At 39.9% G+C, this 13,459-nt stretch overlaps 1 protein-coding gene across 7 annotated transcripts in view; it reads right to left on the bottom strand.

Annotated features, from left to right (window-relative positions):
- The window catches only part of MAGI3 (membrane associated guanylate kinase, WW and PDZ domain containing 3), an 87,207-nt gene that overhangs the window by 3,643 nt on the left and 70,105 nt on the right, over positions 1–13,459 (bottom strand). For 4 of the 7 annotated variants that reach the window (XM_064498083.1, XM_064498084.1, XM_064498086.1 and 1 more), the window contains exons 16-20: positions 10,506–10,691; positions 6,670–6,772; positions 5,807–5,939; positions 5,171–5,314; positions 2,031–2,169 (exon numbers count right to left, since the gene is read on the bottom strand). In XM_064498083.1, the coding sequence (XP_064354153.1) occupies positions 2,031–2,169; positions 5,171–5,314; positions 5,807–5,939; positions 6,670–6,772; positions 10,506–10,691 (705 nt within the window). Of the gene's footprint in view, positions 1–349; positions 440–2,030; positions 2,170–5,170; positions 5,315–5,806; positions 5,940–6,669; positions 6,773–10,505; positions 10,692–13,459 lie in introns of all 7 variants that reach the window. The other 3 variants (XM_064498089.1, XM_064498090.1, XM_064498085.1) reach the window with 3 other exon arrangements.

The following is a 13,459-nucleotide window of genomic DNA, read 5'->3' as shown; positions in this document are numbered from 1 at the left end:
GGACGTTACATTAAATCTTCAACTTAGAAAAGACTATGTAGTGACGTATTCTCAAAGTCTACTTAACCAGTTTTCTGTACTGCATTGTTCTACAAGCTACAATCATAAGAATGTGATTTTGGAAAAAAACTTGTGCTTAGAATGCTGGCATAATTTCTGCGGGACTGACGGGGTCTTGTATCAGCATAACTTTAGGGCCTACATAGCAGAATTGCAAAATAAAAAATTCCTTGACCTACAGTGTTATGATTTATACTAAAGAAAACTGAAAACAATAAAAAGCTGAGGTTATTCATAGCTTTGCACTTTAATAATAGAAAGAGATGAATCACAAGACATGCAGATTTACCAAGTCTTTAAGGAAAAACCAAGAAAAGCACTGAAAGCCCTTAATGTTGCTCAGGTTTCACGTAGGGACACAGACCGGAAGGAGCCAAACCTGAAGGAGGAAGAGAAAAAGCCCAGAACTACATACCAAAATCACAAGAGTTCAGCAAGCAAGATTTCAATCAGAAATGTACAATTAACAGACAGACAAGAAGCAGCACAGCCCTTCCCCTTCTCCCCAGTTGCTGATCTAATCTAAGTTGCTAAACCTAATCTAAAACCTTGCTTTTGACAGAAAGCTGAACCGGATGACCTCCAGAGGTCCCATCTGACCTTTCTTCGATTCTGCTTTTCTATCTTGGGTTCAGGAGATTTCAGTGAACAAGAGGGGCCAGGAATGATTCCAGATAACTATTTCACAGTCATCTTGGTGCATGTTAAACACTATTTATCACTGCTGAAATTATGCTGATCTTACATAGCTGTTAGTAAGGAGAAAACTCGAGCTGTCCACACACCAGCTCCTTCTCTCCCAGCTTGTAAACGCTAATTTTAAAGAGACAACCACCTCTCTGAGAACTTCAACAGAAATTCCTCAAAACGCAAAGGGAACTCTATCTTTCAACCTTAATGACAAGGTAATTCAGTGTGAGACACAAAGTCAGCCAGCTAGGGATCAAGCAACATGGCACAGAACAGATCTTGTAGTTTAAGATAGCCTGTTTCTGTTCCATGTGCTAATTCACTCTGCTTTTACTGTGCTGTGCAATTTGAACCAGAAGATGTTAAGTTTTATCTCCTAGTTCTCTGGATGAAAAAATGGAGAAACCTCTGAGCAGATTTTATCTCCTGAGTGGATGTCAGTTCCTGCCTGTAAACAACCGAATGTATCAAACTATCTGAAAGTTCAAACTGTGGGTTTTAAATTTGATTTTCAAAGGGTAAATTCACAGGTCACTACTATTATTGAAGAGCTCTTCATCGTAAAAAGCAACCTTATAATTTAAGAACTTTTCCATCAAAATCTTGTCAGCATCTTCTTGTCACCCTGTCAGCAAGGGTTAAAAGATCAAAATGCTTACTTTAAGAAAAAATGTTCTTTGCTTTAAAATACTGCCACAGCCAGAAATCTTTTTGATTTGTAATTTTGGAGCATGTCTTAAGTCAGACTCAAAATAATTAGTTCTGTACTCTGCTTTGTAGGTGAACTCAGAGCTCTTGTAAGCATTTGCTTTGTTTCTCCCTTGTATCCAAAGTTTTGGCTTTGAAAAACCACAAACCAAAACACTCTAGAATTTAGAAGGCCAAAAATAGTGAATTAAATCTGTATAGAAACAACATACTTGCAGAAGCATTTTGAACTGAGTACTGTATCATACAGAATCTTAAATTAAAAGGCAAACAGTGATAATTGTCATATTTGCATAGGAGAATAGAGGAGATTAGTTTCAACAGAGCAGAGAAACGGATTCCAAGTGCAAATATGCAATAATTTCACACTTCACGTAATTTTCTTAGGTACTCGCCATGTATTAATTTTTACCAAAAACATTCCTTATATTTGAAAATATACATGAGCAGCCTGTACAGCTATCAAAAAGGGAACTACTAACTATTTCAGTGAAACAGCATAAAAGTGTCTTATTAGACTCTATTCCGTTGTCTTGGACACTTAAAATTAGTGAGTATTTTAGATGACGTACTGTGATCTGGTATCAAGCCAGTTCCTGGTCTCAGCAGCAGCAAAACTTTATTCCCGCCAGCCTGAATCAACTCAATGGCTCGTGTGTGAGTGATTCCTTGGGTGGGTTCTCCATTTATTTCAACAATTTGGTCACCAACCTGACAAGAAAATAGCAACCAGCTTAATCTTTATGAATCACTGCCACCAGAAATTATTTTTAATTTAGATAGAAAAATTAGAGAGGCAGATGCATCTATTTTTTTCTCTCATAGTAAATCTACTCAGAAATAACAATACCATTCCATCATTGCTGATTAATACAATACAACATTGTGGCTCTTCAGAGTTCTTCACACAGGTCTTCTACTCAGCCAGCTCAGTAAAAGATCTCTGATTACTTAAAACACATTCTCCATTTATTTACTAGTGAGCAGACAGATACAGCCATGTTCTTGAATACATTTTCATCCTGGATTATCTTATAAAGGGAGCTTATTGATGAACCATGATGAACACTGCAATATGCGTCTGTTTAAAGTAATGTAAAATTAGGTAAGTAACACAATAACTCCTCTACATTTAATAAAAGCTCAATACTATTACGGCAGAACAGGCTTCATATAAAGGAAAGGATTTTTTATTCTAGCTAAGAGAGATCGCCAACATTGTACAGTTAATAGTACTGAGGTTTCTGAGGCCAATTTGCAACTTAAAGAGATAATGGGCATCTAATTACAATTCATGCTAACTTTGCAGGCTACCAGAAAGTGGCTGAAACAGAACTCTTGCAAAAAGTGTCATGAAATCTATTTTGCAATACATGGATCAACCAATGGATGTCACTAGTGCATAAAATTAGCTGCTTAAAGAGACTATCTGGGCTCTGTTAAATAAAAAGTCTCTGCCAAAGAAAGTCACTGGTTGGTTACTCATCTGATAGGACAGGAAGCTCCACACCACACTATGTGCACCATGTTGTGTTCAGCTGCCATTAATTGGGTGAGAAATTCCTCTTAGTTATTTAAAAGTACAGCCATGAAATGACAGCATTTTACAGCTGAAGGAGGAGAAACTGAGTGTCATAAAAATAGTGAATAATCTCATACGGGGTAAGTACAGACCCTCTGTCCTCACTGGGACCTCTTGGAGCACACGGCACTAAACCTCTGGTCCTGCTCCACCACTCCCACCAGTGCCTCGCGTGCTGCTGCTCAAACACTTACTCCAATAGCACATTCACCATCATCACTGCAGCAAGTACATTCACTAATGAAATAACAAAAGCACTAAGCTGGGGCTGGCGCCCAGCGTGCTGCAACAGCCATGGGTGAAGTAGTGCAGACAGCAGCACGTTTTACCTTGCTTTCTCATATTACACTATCACTTTTCCTGCTCTTGCCACTCACAAATCTGCATTAAGCAATATTTTATTCACACAGATGCATCACCAGAAATGAAATGAGGATGAAAAGCAAGTTAGGCCTTTCAAATAGTGGTGGGACAAGCAGCTGTCTCCACTCTGAATCCACTTTTCAGATGCGATTGCACTAGCGTAACACAATTTCAGCATCCAAACAGCATGGGTGTGCAGTTGAACCCTGCTCTCTCGTACGGTGTGGGTATCTACTAGTGAAAAGCAGGGCCTCTGGGAAAGAGTAAGCCAAGAACTGAGCCTGTTGCTCATGGGCGGTTGAATCTTGCTCAACATCTTTGCCACCTACGATTATAAGGTACCCCTAGCTTACTGGCCGGAAGGTGATCAGCTACCTGTGGTCCCTCCCCCTGACCCTGGGGATCTATTTTTGGTCTCTTAATTGAAAACAGCTGTTCCAGGAGACCATTAGCCCCTGTCAGGCCTGTCCTGTCCCCTGGAGGAAGATGACATGCACATGGAACACAGTGAATCAATATCCGTGACAGTGTGAAAGCAAACACTTGGGAGATAAGAGTGTTTTCAAGAATATCTTGCCATCCCATTTTCTGTGACTAATCTATGTCTTGGCACAGATGATCTATGTTAAGGAGAGTGCAGTCAAAGCACATCTGAAAACAGAGCCTAATGCTGCTGTTACACATGTCCCACCAAAGGGACAGGAGTCCATAAAGCTGAATGGTGCCAGAGGTCAGGGAACTGTATATGTTTGGTGATGTTTATCACTGTTAAGTTCCTCCAGGCAAAGACCCATTTTCACAGCTGGGAACCTTTTGGTTGCTGCTGCCTGGCAAGCAAAGCTCTGCAGCTTAGTATAAGACCACTTAAAGGAGAAAATATTAGCACAAAAACGCTCACGTAGTCTTTCAAGCATTAGAGTTATTATTTGTAAAGAATTAGGATAATAGAAGCTAACAACACTTAGAATTTCACATCCAGATAAGCCTCGCAGTAGCCCCGACAAGTATCTGCATATTGTAGTACAAATGGACGCAAAGAGTTGTGCCGCTAAGAGTTGTGCCGCTGGCTAGTATAGACAATCGCCAATACAGTACAACCGCAGTAGTGCAAGTGGTATGGCATCTTGCAGGTACCTGACTCTCAGTTCCACACTCTCACCTGTGAAAATTCAGCTTTGGACACTGGCTACAGATTCTCACTCACCATCATTCTTTGCCATTGTACCCACGTGTTTTGCTTTTAAAAAATACAATATCTGAAAGTGAATTCCTTACACAAACGTAAGAATTAACATAGCAATCTTTGAAAAAAAAATTAGGCTTAGATCTTCAAATGCTGCACAGAACAGCAATAATACAGCACACACAAAACTTCTTTACAAATTCACTAACTTGGACAGTGATTCTTCTTTCAGTTTTCTGCTTCACTATGCAATTTCTTTTCTGGGCTTCTAAAATATCATCCATCCTGCATAACTGTTGCTCACATCCTGGGACATGTAAATTATCATAACTCAAGCATGTGGATGGATAGACAGTTTATTCTGGAGGGCTCGTATATTTTCTTCTTTAAAAGCCAAGCCTACCACCACAGAATTTGCTATCACTGTACAGTAATAGCTGAAAGACTGGCAGCTGTCCAGATACCACTCTGCCCACTAGGACCTTGCACTCATAAAAACACAAGATTGTTACCATTACAGGTAATTAAATACATCAAAAGGCCAACTTCTGTACTAACGAACTGATCAGAGAAGACAAACTCACATGTATTCTCCCATCCTTGATTGCTGGCCCATCTTCAGCAAGTCGAAGGATGAATAAGCCCATGTTGTATTCCTTTCCTCCACGAAGACTGAATCCAAATCCTCGAGGGCCTCTTTCCAATTCTACTGGATAGCAGCCGAGACTCTGTGTAGGAAGTGACATGAAAAAAAGATGAGGAGCTGTAGGCAGATTTAAACTTCTGTTTTTCTGGAAAAATGCTTCACACTTTATGGAGAACGTGCAATACACAATTTAACGTGAATTCATCACAACTCATGTATGATTAGGTATAGTAGTTTTGTGCTAAGTCAAAACGTGCAGAACATTTTTTCCATCTAAGCTTTAGATATGCGTGAAATTTCTTTAAGAAATCTTGCCAAAGAGTCTGGAGTGGCCCAGTTCCAAAGATTTGCTGTTCCTTTTATAATCAGTATTAAACTATACTAAGGAGATAATCAAATTTAAAGCATTAGCAAAAACATTCTCTCAAATGCTTTGGCCCATTTTTATAAGCAACTTTTCTACCCATGTCTGACAGGAAAACATTTCATTGTCCTGCTCTTGCATACTCAGTGGTAATTCCTCTGTCTTGATGAACCAGTATTTTGCATGCCCCTGCATCCTCTGGATGGTTACCTGTACCTGGCAATGACGGTTACCAATTACTGAAGCAACACCGGCCTCAGATTGTGCCAAGTGCTTATGCTCGGGCCATGAAAGCCTGTAACTATTTGATGCTTCTCTTCCAGCTTCACCTTCCGTGGCGCCCCTACAGAGGTAAAAGGAAGTGGATGTTACCTTTGCATTTAAAGAATTATCGTCATAAGCTTTCTAATATATTTAGTGTGGAATCCAACACACACTAATTCAGCTGACAGTACAGGCTTCTTACATATTAAGGCTGCTTCTTAGTCATCTACTGCTTACAAACAAAATCTCTAGAAGTACACTAGTGTCACGTAATGTCAGACTCCTGGCACAGCGGCATAGTTATAATACTTGCTTCATTCAGAGTATGGAGACTTCAATCATAATATCTAAGGAACCAGAGGAGAATAAAAAAATGAAAATGCAGACTTATTTTCTGTAGCTCAGCCTCAATCACTTCTTGGGAAAGCTTCTTCCCACTCCCTCTTTCACACAGACCTGCTTCATCTTGAGTTTAGTACATCTCCAGTTCATTCACAGAACATGATGAAGTATTTCTGAATAATGCCTCAAACATTCCGTTTCTAGGAAGTCAACTCACATTTATAATTTAATCCCAAGCAATGTCATCACCCCAATGCTGAACGAACCTCACTACTGATTTTCCAGAAACAAGGACTCTGCTCACAGAACTGCCATACTGCAGTGACCACTCCATTCTGAAACCACTCAAAGGCAGCTTTCTGTTTTAATATTAATAATGAGATTATTCTTACAAGCTGCAACAACCCCACTGGTTGAGCTTTTCTGGTTGTTCTCAGTTCCTTTTGCCAAAACCGAAAGCTCTGTACCTGTCTGCACTGGAAGTATTGTTCTGTGCCGATCCCAGAGGTCTGTGCTGTGGAGCTGGACTCTGTTTGGCAGAATTTGTTCCTGATGGAGGACCACGATGTTCTAATGAATTCAAACAAAATCAACAGTCAGAGAGACTTTCCCAAATACAAAGGTAGGGACACTAATCATAAGGCCACAGTGACTGTCTGTGCTCTGTCTCCTGTTCTCAGCTGCCTAGAACAAGAAGGCAGGTTTGCATCTTAAATTTCAGGAAAAATAATCACTTTTCTGAGAATGAGCTGAAAGGCAAGTCTGTGTAACAGCTGATACGCTGTTCATAATGAATGCTACTGCCACAGCATCTCAGATTAAGTCTAACTCGCACCAGTTAAAAACGGGAAGAGGATTTTCCTAGGTCTAGTGCCATAAGCCAACAACCATAGCAGAGTTCATTGGTTCCACTGAATATAATTCCTATGAATTTTATTCTTACCTAAATTTCTTTTTTTCTCAAGCAAGAAAATTTTAACTGAACCACACATGAACAGAAGTGTTTTAGACTGTCTGCACATAGATAAAGACTAGAAGGTATTAGAGCCAGCCAAATCCACAAAGTTGGTTCAGACATTTAATATAATAATGACAGATGAAGAATAATGTCCATTTGAGAACGTATCCCTTTTTGAAAGTGAGAGAAGTCTGAGGATCTGCAGGGGCCATCAGGATTCACAGGTGAAGATGCTAACGATGGGGAGGAAACTGTCAACTCTTCTAAGCCACAATGGAGAGTTTGCCACAGGAAAGCTACAGGAAAGACTATGAACTATTCTGACAATTAAACTGATGCGACTAGTTTACTGGTATGTTATCAACAGGAATTTTAGGGCATTTTGCCTTCTCTCCCAAAGGCTAACTAAAAATTAAAGTGTAATGGCATTTTAAGAAAATCTTGTAAAGCAATTTTTAAGATGATTCTTCCCTTCCACACCAAGTACGGTGATTGGACACTTGCAGTAAATCCACTGCATTTATGGAAAAACTTGTTTCCAGATACAAAATGCCTCTGTCACTTAAAAGAGCAATGAACCATATCCTATGCAGAAAGCTGCCTCTTAGTTAGAACCTTAAATGGCAAATTGTAGCCTAAGATGGACTTATGTACTGAATTATAAACTAATGAACTCCTTTTCCTTTTAATGTTTTTAAAAAACATCCTGAAGAGACAAACTAGATATGTTCCAGTCTTCTGTTAAGTGTGTCACAGTAATCCATTTTTGAGTCAAAACAGACAGACAAACAAGCAAACCTCAGGAAAATATACAAAGTGCACACGCACCTTAAGGTAAGGAGAGCATAATGCAGCTTTGTCTGCTGCACATTATTAGACCGAATTTCTCAGGTGTGCCAGACCTCAGAAGTCCTTCAGGACTGCTTGGCGCTAATACTACGACATGCCTTAAAAAGCTTTTTCTCTAGAGACAAAATGTCAACTTTTACTCCTGCTTTATACTCAGAATTTTAATTTATAAGCACAGCAAGGAAAAGGCCATCTGTTTGTGTGAATTCTCCAGTCCTCTATTCAGCCTGCTCTCTTGCATTTCTAGCTAATACGTGACAGAAACTGACAGGCTCCTGCTTTTGTGAAAAATGTTAAGGAATATCTTCTGGAGCATGAAGTGAAATTCGTTTATTCATATGAAAAGCAAAGATCATACATCTGTGAAAGCTAGGAGGGAGGAAGGGATAGACAGAAGGATACATGGTAGTATTTTCATTGCCATTCTGAGGATAGCACTAAAGAGGATGCATTGGGGAACAATAAACTCCATTAGGGTTTACATTTTGTGACGCTGAATAATTTCTGTCAAAACGGGCATTTTTCTCATTGGAGTTAGATATTATATTCTTCCTAAGTGTTATCTGCTATCTTGTGAACAATCTCAGTAAAGCTCAACTGTCTCCCCAGCACCCCAGCAGGGCAACATGATTGAAGCCCTGACTAATTTACATCCACTTTGGCTTCCTTCCCTAAGGTATTTTGCTGTATGGTAGGTTGTGTTGTGAGCTGAACTGTATTTCTCCAACTAAAACAATGAGAATTTTGAAACAGTAATATACTCTCGTTTCTGTGGAAGAAACGTGTGCTTATATTTCCTCCATTGTTCCAAAATTCTCTACATCCAAAACATGCCAACTTCAGCTCCTTTAAGTCACAGTTTTTCCGACTGGTCTTTTCAGTCTACTTTTATCAGCTGCTACTGACATTTTTTTCCTTTCATTGTTGATTCTCAGATTGGTATTTTATCTCTACATTCTGGCTACAAATCTGTAATTGAGGAAATGGGAAAAGCTAAGTTCTTATACAGAGTCCATGTAGGGTCATGAATAAATAAAGGACAAAAAGGTTGTATTAGGAAAGTTTATTCTAAAGACAAAACCGATTAAGAGCCCTCGAGAAACAGATCTAAAGCAACCAACTCAGACTTCAGTTGCATTATGAACATTGCCCTGGTGTGTCCATTTACTCTGGAATGAATTCAATTTGAAAAAATGAAAATCTTCATAGAAAAATAACCAAGTTTATACAAGTCTGCCTGCTTCAAGCATTAACAAAAAGAGAAAGTCAGTCTTTGGTATTCTATATTGCAGGCTGAGATAGCATGTTAAATATTTGCAATGAATATTAAATTAGAGAATGATCTCTTGGCTTTATTCACATTCTGGCATTAGATATTTATTATTTAAAAGGTGAGAAAAGCCAAATTGCTGGCACATTAACAATAGCCCGTTTAATTAAACTCACAAGCAGCAACCCAGAAAAATGCAGTAGTAAGCAGGGTTGGAAAATATTTTTTTCTCATTAAATGATTGGATTTTACATATTTATAGTGAAATGTTTGCGTAGGAACAATACCATATTGAAAGCAATGTTGCATGGGAGCTTTCATTAGAAAATATGATCCCTGAAGATGTGACTTTGCAGTCACAAATATCCATTTTGCTGTTTAGAGGATATGACTGTTGTGTGTGAAGCACTTGCTAGCAGCCTGGAAGGCTCTGCAGGAAATCATCTGAATAGGATTTTTATGGTGGGATGTGACCATTTTTCAAAATGTATTTTTAGAAGACACAAGAACTACAGAATGTTTCTGTTGTATCCTAGGGATGCAGTCCTAGGCAATTTGTTTATTTTCACATAGCAGGAAGAAAAGACACAGAGTGCCTAACTGGAAAGGAACTAAAAAGTAGGTGTTCACAGGCTTTATAGCACCTAACTTCTATGCAGCAGCAGGGTCCCTGCAGGACAGCAGTCTGGCAGAGCTGTGTCAGCATGCTCCACAGTGTCCCGATAGACTGCTTCATACCCTTGGAACAGAGCTTTCCTGACAATGACTACAGCAGCAAGAGATATGTACGTATGAAGGTGAGAAAATTCTCTCTCTCAGTCTAGTCTTGTTTGCCTGCTGTAGTTCCCCCAGAAGAGAGAATTTCTCTTTAGCTGAAGAATATGAGGTCTGGATAAGACATGTTTCCCCATGAGCAGCAGTCTCCCTCTCTCATGTGAGAAACCATGAGAATTTCTCTTACCCTACATCATGTTCACCATACATCTTATTTTTCAATATAACCATTTCAGCAGCTGTCTCCTTCTGTCCCACTTGTGCTCAGTTCCTACAGGGCAAATGAATGAGCTTCACTTTCTTTCATTCAATGGGAGATTATTTTCTTTAAATCCCAAACATCTCACAATAATCCATTTTGTGCATTAACTTTAGAAGCTATTAAACATCACTTTTTAAACATTTCACTTTTGGTAGGACATATTCACTCGACTGTTCCGCATCTTCCTTACCTTCCTCAGCAACGACGGTCAGAGTTACCACGTTGCCTGCATCTTTAATCAGCTGCACTATACTGTCATGTGAGAGCTCAATGATTGATTGACCATTCACTGCCGAGATGCGGTCTCCCACTTTCAGCTTCCCACACTGTTCAGCTGGACTCCCGTCTATAACACGTCCAATCTTGTGAGGAATCACTAGGAAATCAAGAACAGGCATATCAGCTTTTTCAGAACACAATTAGTATTCATTTAAGTTAGGCATCATACAGACCCAGAATCACCATAATCACCCCACAGACCATTCCTACTCTAAATGGTAGCATTTTAAAATGAATTAAATACTGTCGGGTTGTTCACCAACAGACAAGGAGCTGATGTGTATAATCAATAGAACAGTTCTCCTGACAGTCAGAGTACCTAAGCTGGGCTCCTGAATCTGCGCTAGAGGAGCCTCTCTCCCTCTGTTCTAACCAGAGAAGGAACCCAGGCGTCCTGTGCCTAAAACTAGTGGAGGAATAGTCTGCTGCAGTGTCACTTGTCTGCAGGGCTAAATAGTGCTACAGAGAGGTGAGGGAGGTAAAGCATGGGTGGTCAACCTATAGCTTCCGGGCTGCATGCAGATCCCATGGGGCCATGTCATGCCATGTCATCTTGGCACAGGGGCTATTTGGTGATCCAAATCTCTATCTGAGAAAGGGAACAGACCAGAACAGGCTGCTGACGTCCCTCAACACCCAGCTACACCCTACCTGGCCTCTGCAGGGAAGGGACAACACTGTTAGCTCCTCCAAGAGTGCCCCTCTTCCTGAAACATGATATATATCTTGTGGTTTTAGGTGTTATGAAGACCTTTATACATGTTGGTGGTGTTAGCCATATCCTAGCATTAGCTACCTGAAGATAATAATAAGATAGTACTGCCTCTCAGTGTGCCTCTCATATATGTTGTTCCATGGAGCATTCAAAGGTGCTGAACCCTGAACCCAAGAACAGTTCACTGAGAGTACAAAGAAAGAGAGGGATGCTCCACCTAAATACAATTCTTTCCTTCAGGCTTCTCTCCAGCTGTAAGAGCATCTCCACTGGCTCCAGCAGCTCCACACTCTAAGAGCTGTACTAGTGCTTGTGGAGAGTTGTTGCCAGCCGGTCAGAAGCCATTGCAACAGGAGGAGCATACCAAAACCTCAGGCAAAAGAAAGAGCAGTTCGTTGTGCTGTTTGCATCTGATACTGAAGGACAGTGCGTTAAATCAAAGCACATCAGCATGCTTTCCTATGCATCTAGAGCAAACTTTCATTCATCTGAGTCCCTAAAGCACAGCAAGATTGGTTCCTGTCCTTACAGAATCCCATCAGGGCTCTTCTGCCCACTGTGCAGACTTCCTAGTAATTCCATTTCCAAACAGAACTGTCACTTCTTTGACTGACCTCTATGCTTTTTCATGAATGCTCTCCTGTTAGTTCATGTAAAAAACTGTTTGTATAGCCAATGCCTGAAGTGGGTTTGACATGTACCTGGTTTATTAAGTTTATTAGTCCCTGCCCTCCCAAACATGCTTCCTTTTGAGGGATCAAAGAGGTGAGGAATGTTATGGACTTTCCAAGATTATCATGGACTTTCCAAGATTATCAGCTGACATTTCAAAACCATGACAGCAAATCCAAAACACTTTCGGAAAGAGACATCAGCTGAGATCATCACCCAAGATTAAAAAACCATCAAGGTTTGTTTTAATGACCAAACACACACAGTGGTTACTGCACAGGAACAGACATTTAAGCCTCCTAGCATTTACCATGAGTTTAAATTTTAATTACACTTCCCTTAAAAGACTGCTTTTTTAGTATTATCTAAACCTAAGAGCCAACTGTGAAGAGAAAAACAGTGCAGGGCTGCAGACTCACAACTGCTGATTATTTGCTTTAAAATATCCCAGCTTTACACAGTGGTTCCATTTTAAACTGTGGCAAAGAAAAGTTCATTGCACAGCACATTCATGTACCTATGTCTCTTATTTCTGTGTGTTAGAAACAGCCCAGGACCACAGCGCTTACATTTCCGGTGCTGAAATAGGCTTCAATTAACTTCTACTATTTCCAATTGTAATATCAAACAAACATGGATTTGCAGCAGATTCTCTGACATAAATGTTGTCTATAATGGTTTTATAGCAATATAATACCAATATGTTATAGCAGAATTCTGTTTATAATATTTTTTACTAATATCCAACTGACTAGACAATATAACATCAACCCACAGTGATTCTAACACAGGACACAATCACTTTCACAGCATCAGAGGGTGACAGTTCCAGGCCCGAGTGTTACCATGGGAACTGCTTTTATGAAAAAAGTCAGCAGCTCTGCACATTGACCTCGTATGGCAGCAGTAACTCACCACTCTGCCGCAGCTCTGTCTTTCGCAGCCTAGGCTGACACTAGGCACTTTCCAAAATGGTTGGTTTCAGAATTCTTAAGAGATATCATCTGAGCCAAGGCTGCATCACACTCAAATGATATCATATGAATTCAGCATAATGTTATTTAGAAGAACTGTTCTTAGTGTGCTCCTGCTGTTTTTCATTGTAGAGCAAAATGAAATGGAAAAGCAGAAGAAAGTGTGCGAGTTCAAAAAAAAGGACACTCAAACCATCGTTGTATCAGTCTGGAACCACTTCGGGAGGTTTCAGAAAGGTGATTTACATGAAGGAACTATGGAAATTGGGTAAGGAGTTCAGGAATTACCCATTTCTTAATGGCAGCGAATTGAGTTAGTTTGTGGATGAATTCACTGAGTTTGTATTTTAAGGGCTGACACAGATAACTAACTCAATGGACAAAGGGAATAAATCTCAACAGGATGATCCTACTCATCAACTCATGCAGAAAATGTTCAGTCGTTTATACTTGGCACTGCTAGATAACTAGCAGCTATCAGCACACAGAATACAAAACGCATTT

Source organism: Dromaius novaehollandiae, chromosome 27 (assembly GCF_036370855.1).
Source record: "Dromaius novaehollandiae isolate bDroNov1 chromosome 27, bDroNov1.hap1, whole genome shotgun sequence".
In the NCBI taxonomy this organism is placed as follows: Eukaryota; Metazoa; Chordata; class Aves; order Casuariiformes; family Dromaiidae; genus Dromaius; species Dromaius novaehollandiae.
The sequence above is the reverse complement of the archived record's forward strand: the minus strand, read 5'-3'. Positions and strand labels throughout refer to the sequence as shown.